This window comes from Oncorhynchus nerka, linkage group LG6, assembly GCF_034236695.1.
Source record: "Oncorhynchus nerka isolate Pitt River linkage group LG6, Oner_Uvic_2.0, whole genome shotgun sequence".
Lineage (NCBI taxonomy): Eukaryota > Metazoa > Chordata > Actinopteri > Salmoniformes > Salmonidae > Oncorhynchus > Oncorhynchus nerka.
In genome coordinates, this window is record NC_088401.1 from 67,388,086 (window position 1) to 67,400,878 (window position 12,793).

General features: G+C 44.1%; 1 protein-coding gene across 1 annotated transcript in view; it reads right to left on the reverse strand.

The window, feature by feature from the left end:
* med12 (mediator complex subunit 12) overlaps positions 1–12,793 on the reverse strand; it is a 41,565-nt gene that overhangs the window by 13,492 nt on the left and 15,280 nt on the right. The window contains exons 17-29 of the mRNA XM_065019818.1: positions 9,963–10,081; positions 7,585–7,728; positions 7,187–7,350; positions 6,400–6,531; positions 5,979–6,206; positions 5,671–5,815; positions 5,353–5,473; positions 3,389–3,499; positions 3,156–3,269; positions 2,803–2,966; positions 1,903–2,082; positions 1,222–1,293; positions 774–931 (exon numbers count right to left, since the gene is read on the reverse strand). Of these exons, the coding sequence (XP_064875890.1) occupies positions 774–931; positions 1,222–1,293; positions 1,903–2,082; positions 2,803–2,966; positions 3,156–3,269; positions 3,389–3,499; positions 5,353–5,473; positions 5,671–5,815; positions 5,979–6,206; positions 6,400–6,531; positions 7,187–7,350; positions 7,585–7,728; positions 9,963–10,081 (1,852 nt within the window). The remainder of the gene's footprint in view (positions 1–773; positions 932–1,221; positions 1,294–1,902; positions 2,083–2,802; positions 2,967–3,155; positions 3,270–3,388; positions 3,500–5,352; positions 5,474–5,670; positions 5,816–5,978; positions 6,207–6,399; positions 6,532–7,186; positions 7,351–7,584; positions 7,729–9,962; positions 10,082–12,793) is intronic.

A 12,793-nucleotide genomic window follows, 5' to 3' on the forward strand; every position in this document is an offset into this window, starting at 1 on the left:
ACATGGCCAAGATGTTCAAATGTTCATAAATGACCAGCATGGTCGAATAATAATAAGGCAGAACAGTTGAAACTGTGGGAGCAATTATTAGGAAATGGAAGACATACAAGACCACTGATAATCTCCCTCGATCTGGGGCTCCACGCAAGATCTCACCCTGTGGGGTCAAAATGATCACAAGAACGGTGAGCAAAAATCCCAGAACCACACGGGGGGACCTAGTGAATGACCTGCAGAGAGCTGGGACCAAAGTAACGAAGCCTACCATCAGTAACACACTATGCCGCCAGGGACTCAAATCCTGCAGTGCCAGACGTGTCCCCCTGCTTAAGCCAGTACATGTCCAGGCCCGTCTGAAGTTTGCTAGAGAGCATTTGGATGATCCATAAGAAGATTGGGAGAATGTCATATGGTCAGATGATGGAAACATCATGCTTTAGGGCTGTTTTTCTGCAAAGGGACCAGAACGACTGATCCATGTAAAGGAAAGAATGAATGGGGCCATGTATCGGGAGAGTTTGAGTGAAATCCTCCTTCCATCAGCAAGGGCATTGAAGATGAAACGTGGCTGGGTCTTTCAGCATGACAATGATGCCTCTACTTTGTGTGTAAAGTAGAGGCAAAGAAACCCATGCGCAGAACGTGATTCAGATCTTCAGCTCTGGTGAAAAGGGATTCATGGGGGCGGGAGGGGGAGGTTACCTACAGTTCCGCAGTCTCTGCCTATTTTTTTAAAATGGGAGGGAGAATTTATAAAGGTCACACATACACACCTCAACACTGGTTTCTTGCTTGGGTTGTTGCTGTTGGAGGCAGAACCTCCGGCGCCGGCTGACCCGTTCCCTGAGAGGTTGGTGGAGTTCATCTCCGCTGACTTCTGGAACACCTCGATAGTGGCCTTGGCGATGTTCTCCAATAAGGAGTACAGCTCCTGCAGGGAGACAAGGAAGACGAGTTCGTCCAAACCTCAATCACAGGGAATTGATCCCTGAACAAGATGGCTGCCATTATCACCACATTCTACAGTTATGAAGGGTTATGACATAATCCACTATCTCAATGTACTTCATTGAATCAAAGGTACACTTGAACTTTACAGATGGATTGTAATTCTAAATCAATATTTTATTGAGAAAAAAACAAAAATGCTTAATTGTGCCTAGATGGCAGTGTTGTGAGTGTTTTCAGGACCTTACAGGACACTGGAGTCTGGTAACTTACGTTGTTAGTACTCTGCTTGATCATAAGCTGCAGCTCCAGGGATGACTGTCTCATGGTCCACTGGTCCATGTTCTAGAGGCAGGAGGATAGGACACCACTTTTAGACATGTATATAACACAATCATCTCCAAGCAGTTAAATAGTCAGAGACCTTTAGCTCCACTCTCCCTGTAGTGCTGCTTTAGTCAGCAGATGGCAGTAATGTCATTCACAAAACTCAGAACACTCATATACCCTAATGTGGTCTGCTGAGCTAAGGCAGGGGTTCAGAGACAGTTCACCCACTGATTCATTCTAGCACCCACAACCCCCCCATTTCTAATGAATGTGCCGTGTGAGTCTTTCTGCTGTGCTCTCAGCCATCCCCAAGGATCATCTAGGGCTGACACTGATTCACTTACAACTTGCCTTGATGGCTTCAAAAAACCATTTCAAAGCAATTTCCAGAAAAAGCTTTTAGGTCATACATCTGCTGCCCTTGATGGAAAAGTGAAAAGTCTACTCTGCCCATGAGAAGTGCTGTCTGTTGCCAGGGCAACATTCAGCGCAGACAGAAATGTAATGTTTCTTTATTCTACATTACAGAAAGGCATGTTTGTTCCACAAAGTTTTTATCTGAACGTTCCACAACAGGGCTGAACGCAGCCCTGTGGTCAGTGCATAGGGCTTGTGTGGGCTGACCTGGAGGATGTGTTTGATGCGCTGCCTCTGGGGGTTGTCCCCCTCCTCACTGTCCAGCTGGCGGTGGGGGTAGCAGATGAGCTGCAGCAACCGCTGGGCCTGGATGTTAACCAGCACCGGGTCCTGCAGGGCACTGCTGTCCTCCGACAGGGACCTGAGACAGCGCTCGCCCACCCACTCCTGTCAGAGGATAGCAGGAGAGATGAGTGAAGAGAGAGAGATCACCAAGGGGTATATACTGAACAGGGTTTGGGTTAATTCAGTTTTCAATTCAGTCAATGCAGAAAGAGAATCTAAATTAAAATCATAATTTGAAAATTCCTTATTGTATCATATGAAGAAAAAATATATTCACTACATCAATTTAAAAATACTTTCAGAGTTTTCCACTGTACACAATCTGTCTACAACAGCTAGGCACACACTCCTTTAATTTATGGTAAGAGCAAATTGAGATTTACAATGACTGCACCTGTCGACATTCAGCAACTACCACTAGACAATGTGCTTCTCTGTGGAAAACAGAAGTACTGGTCATGACTCAAGTTTGTAATTGTTGGTGTTTTGGAGGAAAATAACAGACTAACGGGTGGGGGGGTCAACCTTGCCTCATGAGAGCACAAGTGACCCGTATTCAAAAGTTATCTATCGGATAGGATTAAATGCATAGAAATAGAGTGCCAATACCAGAGAAGGGGTCAATTCCATTTCAATTCAGGAAGTGAACAGAACTTCCAGTAGCTTTCAATTTGAAAAATTTGAATTTCAGTTTACTCCTGGGTTGACTGAAATGAAACTGTAATGAAATGGACATTACTGCATTCGGAAATATGCAGCTTCTGGTGTGAGGGAAAAATGTAACCCTGGTGTGAACGATAACCTTCTTTCTCATGTTCTCACCTGTTGGCAGATGCTCTTCAGCACATACTTGGCGTACACGTCCAGGCTGGCCGTTTCTATGGAGACGGTGCGGCCGCCCGACTTCTTGGAACCCATGTCGTCTTCAGCGATGTCATCGAGGGCGGCGGGGTGAGAGAATCCCGATCCCTTCAGTTCTGCATCGCCTAGAGAGAGATGGAGATAAAATGTTACAAAATATATAACTTAAGGGTTATGTGGTCTTACTGGTGACCAGTTGTAATTATAGTTATTAAATTTCTATCTATTACATCAATCTAATCACATTCAATTGTCAAAGTGGACTTATATGCAACTTTAAGGACAAAATAATAGCATAATACTGAGAGTTGTACCCAGCATAAAGACGGCCTTTAGGACAGCAAAAACAGCTCCAACCACTATGCTGTTCTGTGAGGCAGCCAGAAGGTGACGGTCACACGACGACCGGATCCCAACAGAAGATTTATCTGCAAAATATAAAATTGTATCTTTAAAACAATCATTAAATCAAATAATTAATTAATTAACATTTGCTCCGATGTGGGTTCAAATGGGTGTGGGGAGCCGGGGATTGCTGTGTGTGTACCTGACTTGGCTCCATCCTGGGGGCAGGGGTTGCGCTGGGGGGTCTTGAAGAGGTGCAGCAGGATCCTGCAGGTCAGACGGGCTCCGGGCTCAGAGTCCTGCTCACTGCAGGCTGGGGGGAGAGACAAACAGAGAGCAGTAGAAAGGTAGGTTAGAGGGGCACACACACACCCTCAACAAGGAATCTGAAGGGGATTAAAACTGCTTTAGTCAAATTCTAATACATAATAAATGGGCCAGTATGACCAAAAAAATAGACTTTACACTAACAGCCTTGAGCTTCAAGTTGTCAAGATGACATGGCAAATGAATAACACAGCCAACTACAGAGAACAGAAGCGTTTGAAGAACTTGGAAGGTGTCCTAAATTGACTTTCAAGGAGTACCAAATACTAAGTGCCATTTTCAGAGCCTGGCTGCGAAGGAGTGTCGCCAAACAAGAATTCGAACTGCTGGCTGAGGAGGAGAAGGGAAGGGTGGAGGGGGTTGTCTGGCCGTACGTGTGGTAACTAACGCCCACAGGGGACTTTAAAAACAGGCTGAATGGGGCCTTGTCCCCTGAGCAAGGGGCAGCCTTGACTGGCCACAGCACATGTGCGTGCGTGTGCACACAAACTGCAGAGTGGACTCAAACACATTGTGGCATTTACCTCCCTCTCAGACAGACAGAAGTAAGCAATGCATTATGGGGCAGGGAGTTCCCTCGGTGTACCATTCAATAATTTCTAACAGGACCTGTTGGCTGGGTAGCTAGGCTACATTAAATATAGATCCTGTAGAGAAACTTGAGAATCTGTTAGTTAAAGTCTGGGTGGTATTCATTGGGGCATGAGCTTGAAAACGTTTTCCAACAAAAAGTGAAAATGTACATTTTAGGGCTGGGCGATATGACAATATATATCGTGTGACGCTAGACCTTTTTCTATCATTTCATATTGTGCTCTATAGTTTATTTCGTTGTGTCGCAAATCACACTCTTTACGGCAATATTTTTTCGTCAATTGGACGATGCTTTGCGTTCTTCCACACAAATTTGTAAAACAAACAAACATGGAAGACAGTCTGTGTGACACTGAGCTCGTACCTAAAAGAGAGGCAACTTTGGTCGCATGGACGTGGTTTGGGTATGAAGTCTGACACGGACCAGAAAACTGTGCACTGCCAAATATGCCGGAGGCCGGTCCCGAAAACAGGCTGAAACACCACTAACCTATTTTACCACCTACACAAGAATCATGTAAAACAGAGAGTCTACGGATAAGACCCCAAAAAGTACGGTCGAGTGCTCAAAACAAACCCTCGACTCAGACATTGCAAGAGGCTTTTGCCCGCGGCACACCATATGGCAAAGAATCACGAAGATGGAAGGAGATAACAGCTGCAGTTACAACTTACATCTGCAAAGACACGGCCACAATTTGCACGGTGGAGAAAAGGGTGTTTCGTGAGCTGGTGCCAACACTCGACTCAAGGTACCAAATGCAAATTGATGTGACACGTATTAATGCCAAAATAACATGCAAAACATGCATAATAAGCAAGCCCCCCCCACAAATATATATTTTAGACCTACATTTATTTTATTTGCAACTGTAGTTGAAGTGTTTTCTATTTATACATACATATTTGTACATGCTTAAGTTAAAATTTGCACAGGTTCTAAATTTAAAAAATAATCAAATATGAGTAAGTACCTCTATTTGTTTGAGTATAATTCAAAATGTAATAAGAAATAGGCCTTTACATGGTCATTTCATATAAACATTCATTTAATTGACAGAAAATGTGCTATATTGTGATATGTATCGTTATCAGGATGAGATTTTGGCCATATCACCCAGCCCTAGTACATTTCTTATTGGACAAGTCCAGGTAGTCCCTCAATGTTTCAGTTCGTTTTCTTTCATTTGATGCCTAAGAACAGGACCCTGGCTACGGGTCTGGGGCTGACAGAGGAGCTCTTACCAGCGTTGAGGAGGGAGGGGATGGCTACGCAGCGGACCAGGTCCTCCAGAAGAAGACACTGTCGGGCAATGAGGATGGCTACAAAGGTGGCCAGAGAGTCATGGAAGGAGAGATCGCTGACCTGAGACGGAAGAGAGAAGGAAACAGAGAGGAAATGTTCACACTTGATGTGAACGGCTAATTATTGGAATGTAACTGTCAGTGTTCCCCTCTAACCTGTGCCTCTCAGAGCCTGAGTGAGCAACGCACATTAATTGGTGCAGAGAGAGAGGCGCAAGGCTTGCAAGGTGTGTGTATGCTGCGAGTGTGAACACTCACGTCCACGTTGCACAGGAGGTCGTTGAAGCCACAGTTGCCGTTGTTGGAGGAGCAGCAGAGGGCTTTGAGGACGCCCAGCCACTCAGCACTCAGAGAGCGACAGTAGGCAGTCAGCTCCGCACATAGGATCCCAATGTCATTCACCCTGCAGAGATAGACATTAAACTTGTAACACCTTACTATTGAATTCAGGTAAGATACCTGGTAAGTTGACATTTACTAAGTAAAGAATCCTGTATTGTTTCAATGCATCTGGACGTTTCAATAATTGATTGTTGATAATGGTTTTATAGAAAAACAATGCTTGCCTCTCGGGGTCCCTGTGGTCCACGCACACGTCCATAAGCACGTTGCAGACGAAGCTGTAGCGGTTGGCGGGGCTGTCATTGAGGATCTTACCCACCATGCTGTGGTTGAAATTGTGGGCCGACGGATTGGCGATGGCCTCCATCATGAACACAGGGTCCCACAGCATGTTGGAGTCAGACGGATCGATGTTACAGTATATGGAGTTCTTCACCTTGGAGCAGAACTCACTGGACAAAAGAGGGAGAGAAAGGCCACCGTTTGGTTCTCCTATCATTATATGGCTACCATGTGGGGAAAAATATTTTAGTTTCAAAACAATATTAGCATGCAACATGACTTGGCCCCCTAAAACATCACAGTGAAACTACAGTATACAATAAAACTGCATTAAACAGTTGCTAGTCCATGTTTATGTTTTACCTGAAGATCTCTCCAAACTTGCTCTTTAGGTGACAGCAGGAGGTATAGAGGTCGTACAGGTAGGCCAGGATGCAGCGCTCGGCTGAGGAGCAGTCGGCTGGGTTCACCCCCGACTTCACCACGATGCGTAACCTGGTCAATGAATAGTATTCAAACACAATGCAAAACAACAAAGGACAGAAATCTTTCTGTACTAAATGAGTTATAGAAGATAGGTTGAATCGAGTGCAGGATACAAGGGCACCAATGGAATAGTCCCAAAAGTGCACACTTCAAAGTATTTGAGGGGCATATTTCATTTAGCTACAATTTTTTATGACCCAGGTCTGTAAAAAAAACAAGAGGCGGGTTTATTGGCAGTGAATAGATTAGGTACCCGACTGTTTCTGCATCCAATAACGCAATGTTATTGAATAGCACCCCCAGGCTATAGAGGTGAATGGTTAAGGCTTGGATAACATTAGCATCCAGGCTATAGAGGTGAATGGTTAAGGCTTGGATAACATTAGCACCCAGGCTATAGACGTGAATGGTTAAGGGCACGGCCAAATTGGACCGTAGATTTTATCCATATCCGTGATTTCCAATGCTTTCTCAATGAGAGTCGCACGTTGTCGGTCAACGAACAAAAAGTTCAGATAAGTTGAACTTTTGACAGGCCGACGGTTACATTAGCCAATTAGAAAAGAGGAGCACGCACAGACCAAAATTCACCCTTTCTAATTTGGTGTCCATTCTCCACGGAGCAGTCTGGCTAAAGCCTAATGGTTAAGCCTGTAAGACTTACCCGTCAAAGACCTGTGCCGTCTGCTCTGGGTTGAGGATGAGGCAGGAATGGTACCTCCTCAGCACGGCCACGATGCACAGACACAGACCTGTGGTATAGCTACCCACCAGACTGGATGACTTGAGCAGCAGCTCTGCCTCCACCAGGCTCAGCTCATTCAGCAGCTAGATACACACAAATGCACGGGGAAGAGAGAGAAGGTAAGTTATAGAAAGATGATTCATACAAATGATACTAAAGGGGGAGAACAGCAGTAAACAACCACTAACAGAAACTGGTGAGAGAGAAGCAGACTCTAGGCATAAGAGTAGACATTAAAGGAAATATTACTGTATAACTATGAGAAGTGGAATTAAATGCTGTGATTATATGCCTTGACATTAGAGACAAAGCTATACCTGAATGGCAAAGTCGATGAGGCCACTAATGTTAAGGGAGTACTCCATGAGGTCAAAGATGAACTGGATGTGCTGGACCAGGGGCAGGTGATAGGACATCCCTAAGGCAAAGCTGGTGATCTGTTCCAGAACATTCCTGGACACCTAGTCAGAGAGAAGGCCAACAGGATTATTACCTCTATACAGTAGTGATTTGCAGTTCGCTAACAATGAGTTCATTTGGAACAACTCTTTTTACTGACTTGAGTCATTTTTTCCCCCTGAGTAACTAATTTGTTTGACCTGCTGGTCGCAATGAGTCCTACAGCAGGATTAATACATGTTCCTCCGGCTCAGCGGCTCCAGAGACGTGCTCCGACCACCAACTGTCGGTCATATGCGTGCAGGACAATAGGTCATGAGCATAGAGAAGAAAAAAACATGTTTAGACAGTAGCGGTGGGTGGGTAAAATCACTGGGAAGGACAAGGCCAAATGATCGCAGGCATCCCTTGTCTTCAATGCTACGGGCGGTAACAATGTCAACTCATTTGGACCAGACAGCATCAGATAGATGGCCAACACGTAGAGAGACAGAGGGGTGCCGTTTCAGTTGCTCAGATGCTTCCTCCTGTGAGATACATTCAGCCTCTTGCGAATTTAAGGAAAATTATGAAACAGATAGACGAAAGATACATTATTATTATTTTTTTAATTGGTACATTTTTTGTGGGAAGCCTGGCTTCCCTGTGCATACATGAATACACACCACTGTGTTTAGAACTGATAATTGATCGCATTGGAGCAAGAATGACTGCAATTAATTGATTATTGAATGTTATTATGGACACAGCTTTGAAGAACCAAAAGCCTCAGCCTCTGCTCAACAAACTTGAATCGTTTTGGGGGCTTCAATTAGCGAACGACTGTGTTTATTACCTTACCCTGGCCAAACACTACACCACGCATATTTGTTTTTTCTCATCAATGTGATGTACAGTATGGAGCGAACAACAGAGCAGCGGAAGAATTTGATGTGAGTTGTCAGGATACTTATTACCCTGACAGTAGTCAATGCATTCCGCCAAGAGTATTTCACAATCTAGTCTGGTTGCGGCCACAACTAGACCTTGTTTCAAAGTGATCAATAAATAATTGTATTGTATTTGTATGTCTAGCAATCAACCAATATACATAGTTTAAAGCACACATTTACAAGTCTGTCACAAATGACAGCTCCAATAAGCCCCCTATGGTGAACGCCATGCTCGTAGAATCATGATCAGGCTTGGAAATGTACTTTTTGGTCCAACAGCCACTGTGGCAAGTAGATTTTAAAAATCTAACCAGCCACTCAGATTTTTTTTTACCAGCCCAAATATTATTCCTTCATAATTATACCAACAAAAAAAACAGATGAGCATGCTTACTAATAAGAAGTAAATGGGGTATATAGCTTCATTTCACTTTTGTGACCTGCATCTTTTAACCAATATGTTAAAACAGATAAACAGTTTTACAACTGAATCAACAAAGTGCATACCCTGCCACAAAAAAACTGAGTGATGCAGCTTATTTATTATTATCAGTTCGGGGATCTACGCTGATATTTTTTTGGGGGAGTCGTCCATGCTCAATCAGGCACAATTATAAGGTGAGACAAAAAAAATTATGTCAGATGGCCCTTTAACAAGGGACAGGCCATTACCATAGTAATTTGGGCACTTGCTTGTCGGTGATAAAAATAAAAGATAATCTCAGACTGCAGCAGACAGTTAAAGTAAACTCAAACTAACATTGAAAAACCTAGCGTGTGAACAGAACGATGTAACTAGTCAAGAAACACAAGGACAAAGTCACACTTTAGTAGCCTTTCTTGACAATTGGACCAACATTTACATGTGGGCTTTGGATTTTTCAAAACCGTTTCCAAATGCTCTGTGTGACCACCCGCCAACTTGGCTGGTAAAACATAAATTCTACCAATGACAAAATCTACCCGCATTTGGCAGATGTTAATTTCCAACCCTGATCATAACTCTTTTTAGTTTTCAGCTCCATCGTTCGAGGTAGGGGGTCCTGTGTGCTTCGCATTACTGACTCGAACGAGTCAAAAAGGCTTGTCAGTAAAGAACCGAACTTCATCAATACTACACAGGCCTACAGTAAAAACATAACCGAATATCCATAAAATTGTATACTCTAGTAAAGTAATTGAAAAATCAGTTTGCCGTTAAAGACATTGTTTTATGAGAATCATTTAACTGTACCTCCAGAAGAATTGAATGGCAGACATATCATAAGTATCGATTTTATACCGAATAACTTGAAGATTCCAATAGCAGGTTTTGGAGCACACTTAAAACGATGAGACTGGACAGCTATGGGGGGGTGTCTCACTTGAGAGGTGACCTGGTGCTGATCAAAATGGGAGAGGTGCTGGAATTTGGAGAAGATGTCCTCTGCTGTGGGGAAGGCTTCAGGCTTAGTCCTCTTCCTCTTCTGTCCTTCCTCTCCTCCTGACAGGGAAGAGACAAATCAAAGTCCTATTAAAAAATATATACAACACATCATGTAAAGGGTTGGTCCCATGTTTCATGAGCTGAAATAGATTCAAAACTTGTTTCATACGCACAGAAAGCTCATTGCTCCTGAATTTTGTACACAAATTCATTTACATTCCTGTTGGTGAGCATTTGTCCTTCGTGCTGGGGACAATAAAAGGCCACTCAAATGTATTCAGATTCCCTCCCCCTTTTCACATTGTTACGTTACAGCCTTATTATAAAATGTATTAAATAGTTTTCCTCATCATTCTACACACAATACCACATAATGACAAAGAAAAAACTGTTTTTTAGAAATGTATTAAAAATTAAAAATACATACATTATATACACTGCTCAAAAAAATAAAGGGAACACTTAAACAATAAAATGTAACTCCAAGTCAATCACACTTCTGTGAAATCAAACTGTCCACTTAGGGAGCAACACTGATTGACAATACATTTCACATGCTGTTGTGCAAATTGAATAGACAACAGGTGGAAATTATAGGCAATTAGCAAGACACCCCCAATAAAGGAGTGGTTCTGCAGGTGGTGACCACAGACCACTTCTCAGTTCCTATGCTTCCTGGCTGATGTTTTGGTCACTTTTGAATGCTGGCGGTGCTTTCACTCTAGTGGTAGCATGAGACGGAGTCTACAACCCACACAAGTGGCTCAGGTAGTGCAGCTCATCCAGGATGGCACATCAATGTGAGCTGTGGCAAGAAGGTTTGCTGTGTCTGTCAGCGTAGTGTCCAGAGCATGGAGGCGCTACCAGGAGACAGGCCAGTACATCAGGAGACGTGTAGGAGGCCGTAGAAGGGCAACAACCCAAGTTCACACTGAGCACATGTGACAGACGTGACAGAGTCTGGAGACACCGTGGAGAACGTTCTGCTGCCTGCAACATCCTCCAGCATGACCGGTTTGGCGGTGGGTCAGTCATGGTGTGGGGTGGCATTTCTTTGGGGGGGGGGGGGGCGCACAGCCCTCCATGTGCTCGCCAGAGGTAGCCTGACTGCCATTAGGTACTGAAATGAGATCCTCAGACCCCTTGTGAGACCATATGCTGGTGCGGTTGGCCCTGGGTTCCTCCTAATGCAAGACAATGCTAGACCTCATGTGGCTGGAGTGTGTCAGCAGTTCCTGCAAGACGAAGGCATTGATGCTATGGACTGGCTCGCCCGTTCCCAGACCTGAATCCAATTGAGCACATCATGTCTCACTCCATCCACCAAACCCACGTTGCACCACAGACAGTCCAGGAGTTGGCGGATGCTTTAGTCCAGGTCAGGGAGGAGATCCCTCAGGAGACCATCCGCCACCTCATCAGGAGCATGCCCAGGCGTTGTAGGGAGGTCATACAGGCACGTGGAGGCCACACACACTACTGAGACTCATTTTGACTTGTTTTAAGGACATCAAAGTTGGATCAGCCTGTAGTGTGGTTTTCTACTTTAATTTTGAGTGTGACTCCAAATCCAGACCTCCATGGGTTGATTGAACTCTTTGGTCTGAATGCCGAGCGTCACATCTAGAGGAAAACCAGCACCATCCCTACGGTGAAGCATGGTGGTGGCAGCATGTTTTTCAGCGGCAGGACTGGGAGACTAGTCAGCCTTGAGGGAAAGATGAACAGAGCAAAGTACAGAGAGATCCTTGATGAAAACCTGCTCTAGAGCACTCGGGACCTGACTGGGGCGAAGGTTCACCTTCAAAAAGGACAACGACCCTAAGCACACTGCCAAGACAATGCAGGAGTGGCTTCGCAACAAGTTTCAATGTCCTTGAGTGGCCCAGCCAGAACCCAGACTTGAACCCGATCAAACATCTCTGGAGACCTGAAAATAGCTGTGCAGCGACGCTCCCCATCCAACCTGACAGAGCTTGAGGGGATCTGCAGAGAAGGGAGAAACTCCCCAAATACAGGTGTGCCAAGCTTGTAGCGTCATACCCAAGAAGACTCGAGGCTGTAATTGCTTCAAAAAGACCTGAGGCTGTAAGGTACTTCAAAAAAGTACTGAGTAAAGGGTCTGAATACTTATGCAAATGTATTACGTTTTATATTTTTTATAAATTTCTAAACCTGTTTTTGCTTTGTCATCATGGGGTATCGTGTGCAGATTGAGGGAAAATATTCTACAATGGATTAAATGTCACATTCTCAAGACCCTTCACTTTCGAAGTTCACATTATAATGAGTGTTCAAATGGCTTAAAATCTAAAAAGGAACAGAGAAGGTTATGCAAAGCACAAGGGAAATGGGCTTGTAACCAGAAGGCCATCTGCTCAACTCCTAAGCAGGAATATGGCTGAACATAAATGACTTGAATGACATAAGAAAAAAGCCCTTTAGGCTGCATAATTATAACTTCTCAAATCCCCCTTGTTAATGTCACATGCTAAGAGAGATAAGATGAGTGGCAGCAAATTACAGCTACTAGCATAGAAATTGGACAGGGTGGAAATGAATATTGAATATAGGATGCTAGCCCTGGAGTCAATCGTCAAAAATCCTGTGTTCAATAATGAAGAACAGAGAGGAAAGAGATAAAGGTTTCTAAGGAAAGTTTTCAACTTGGGAAATGTTATTGAAGGGATCAGATGGAGGCAGATGTAACAGCAGACTCTCTCAAATGGTACCCTATTCCCTACATAGTGCACTACCTTAAGTAGTGGG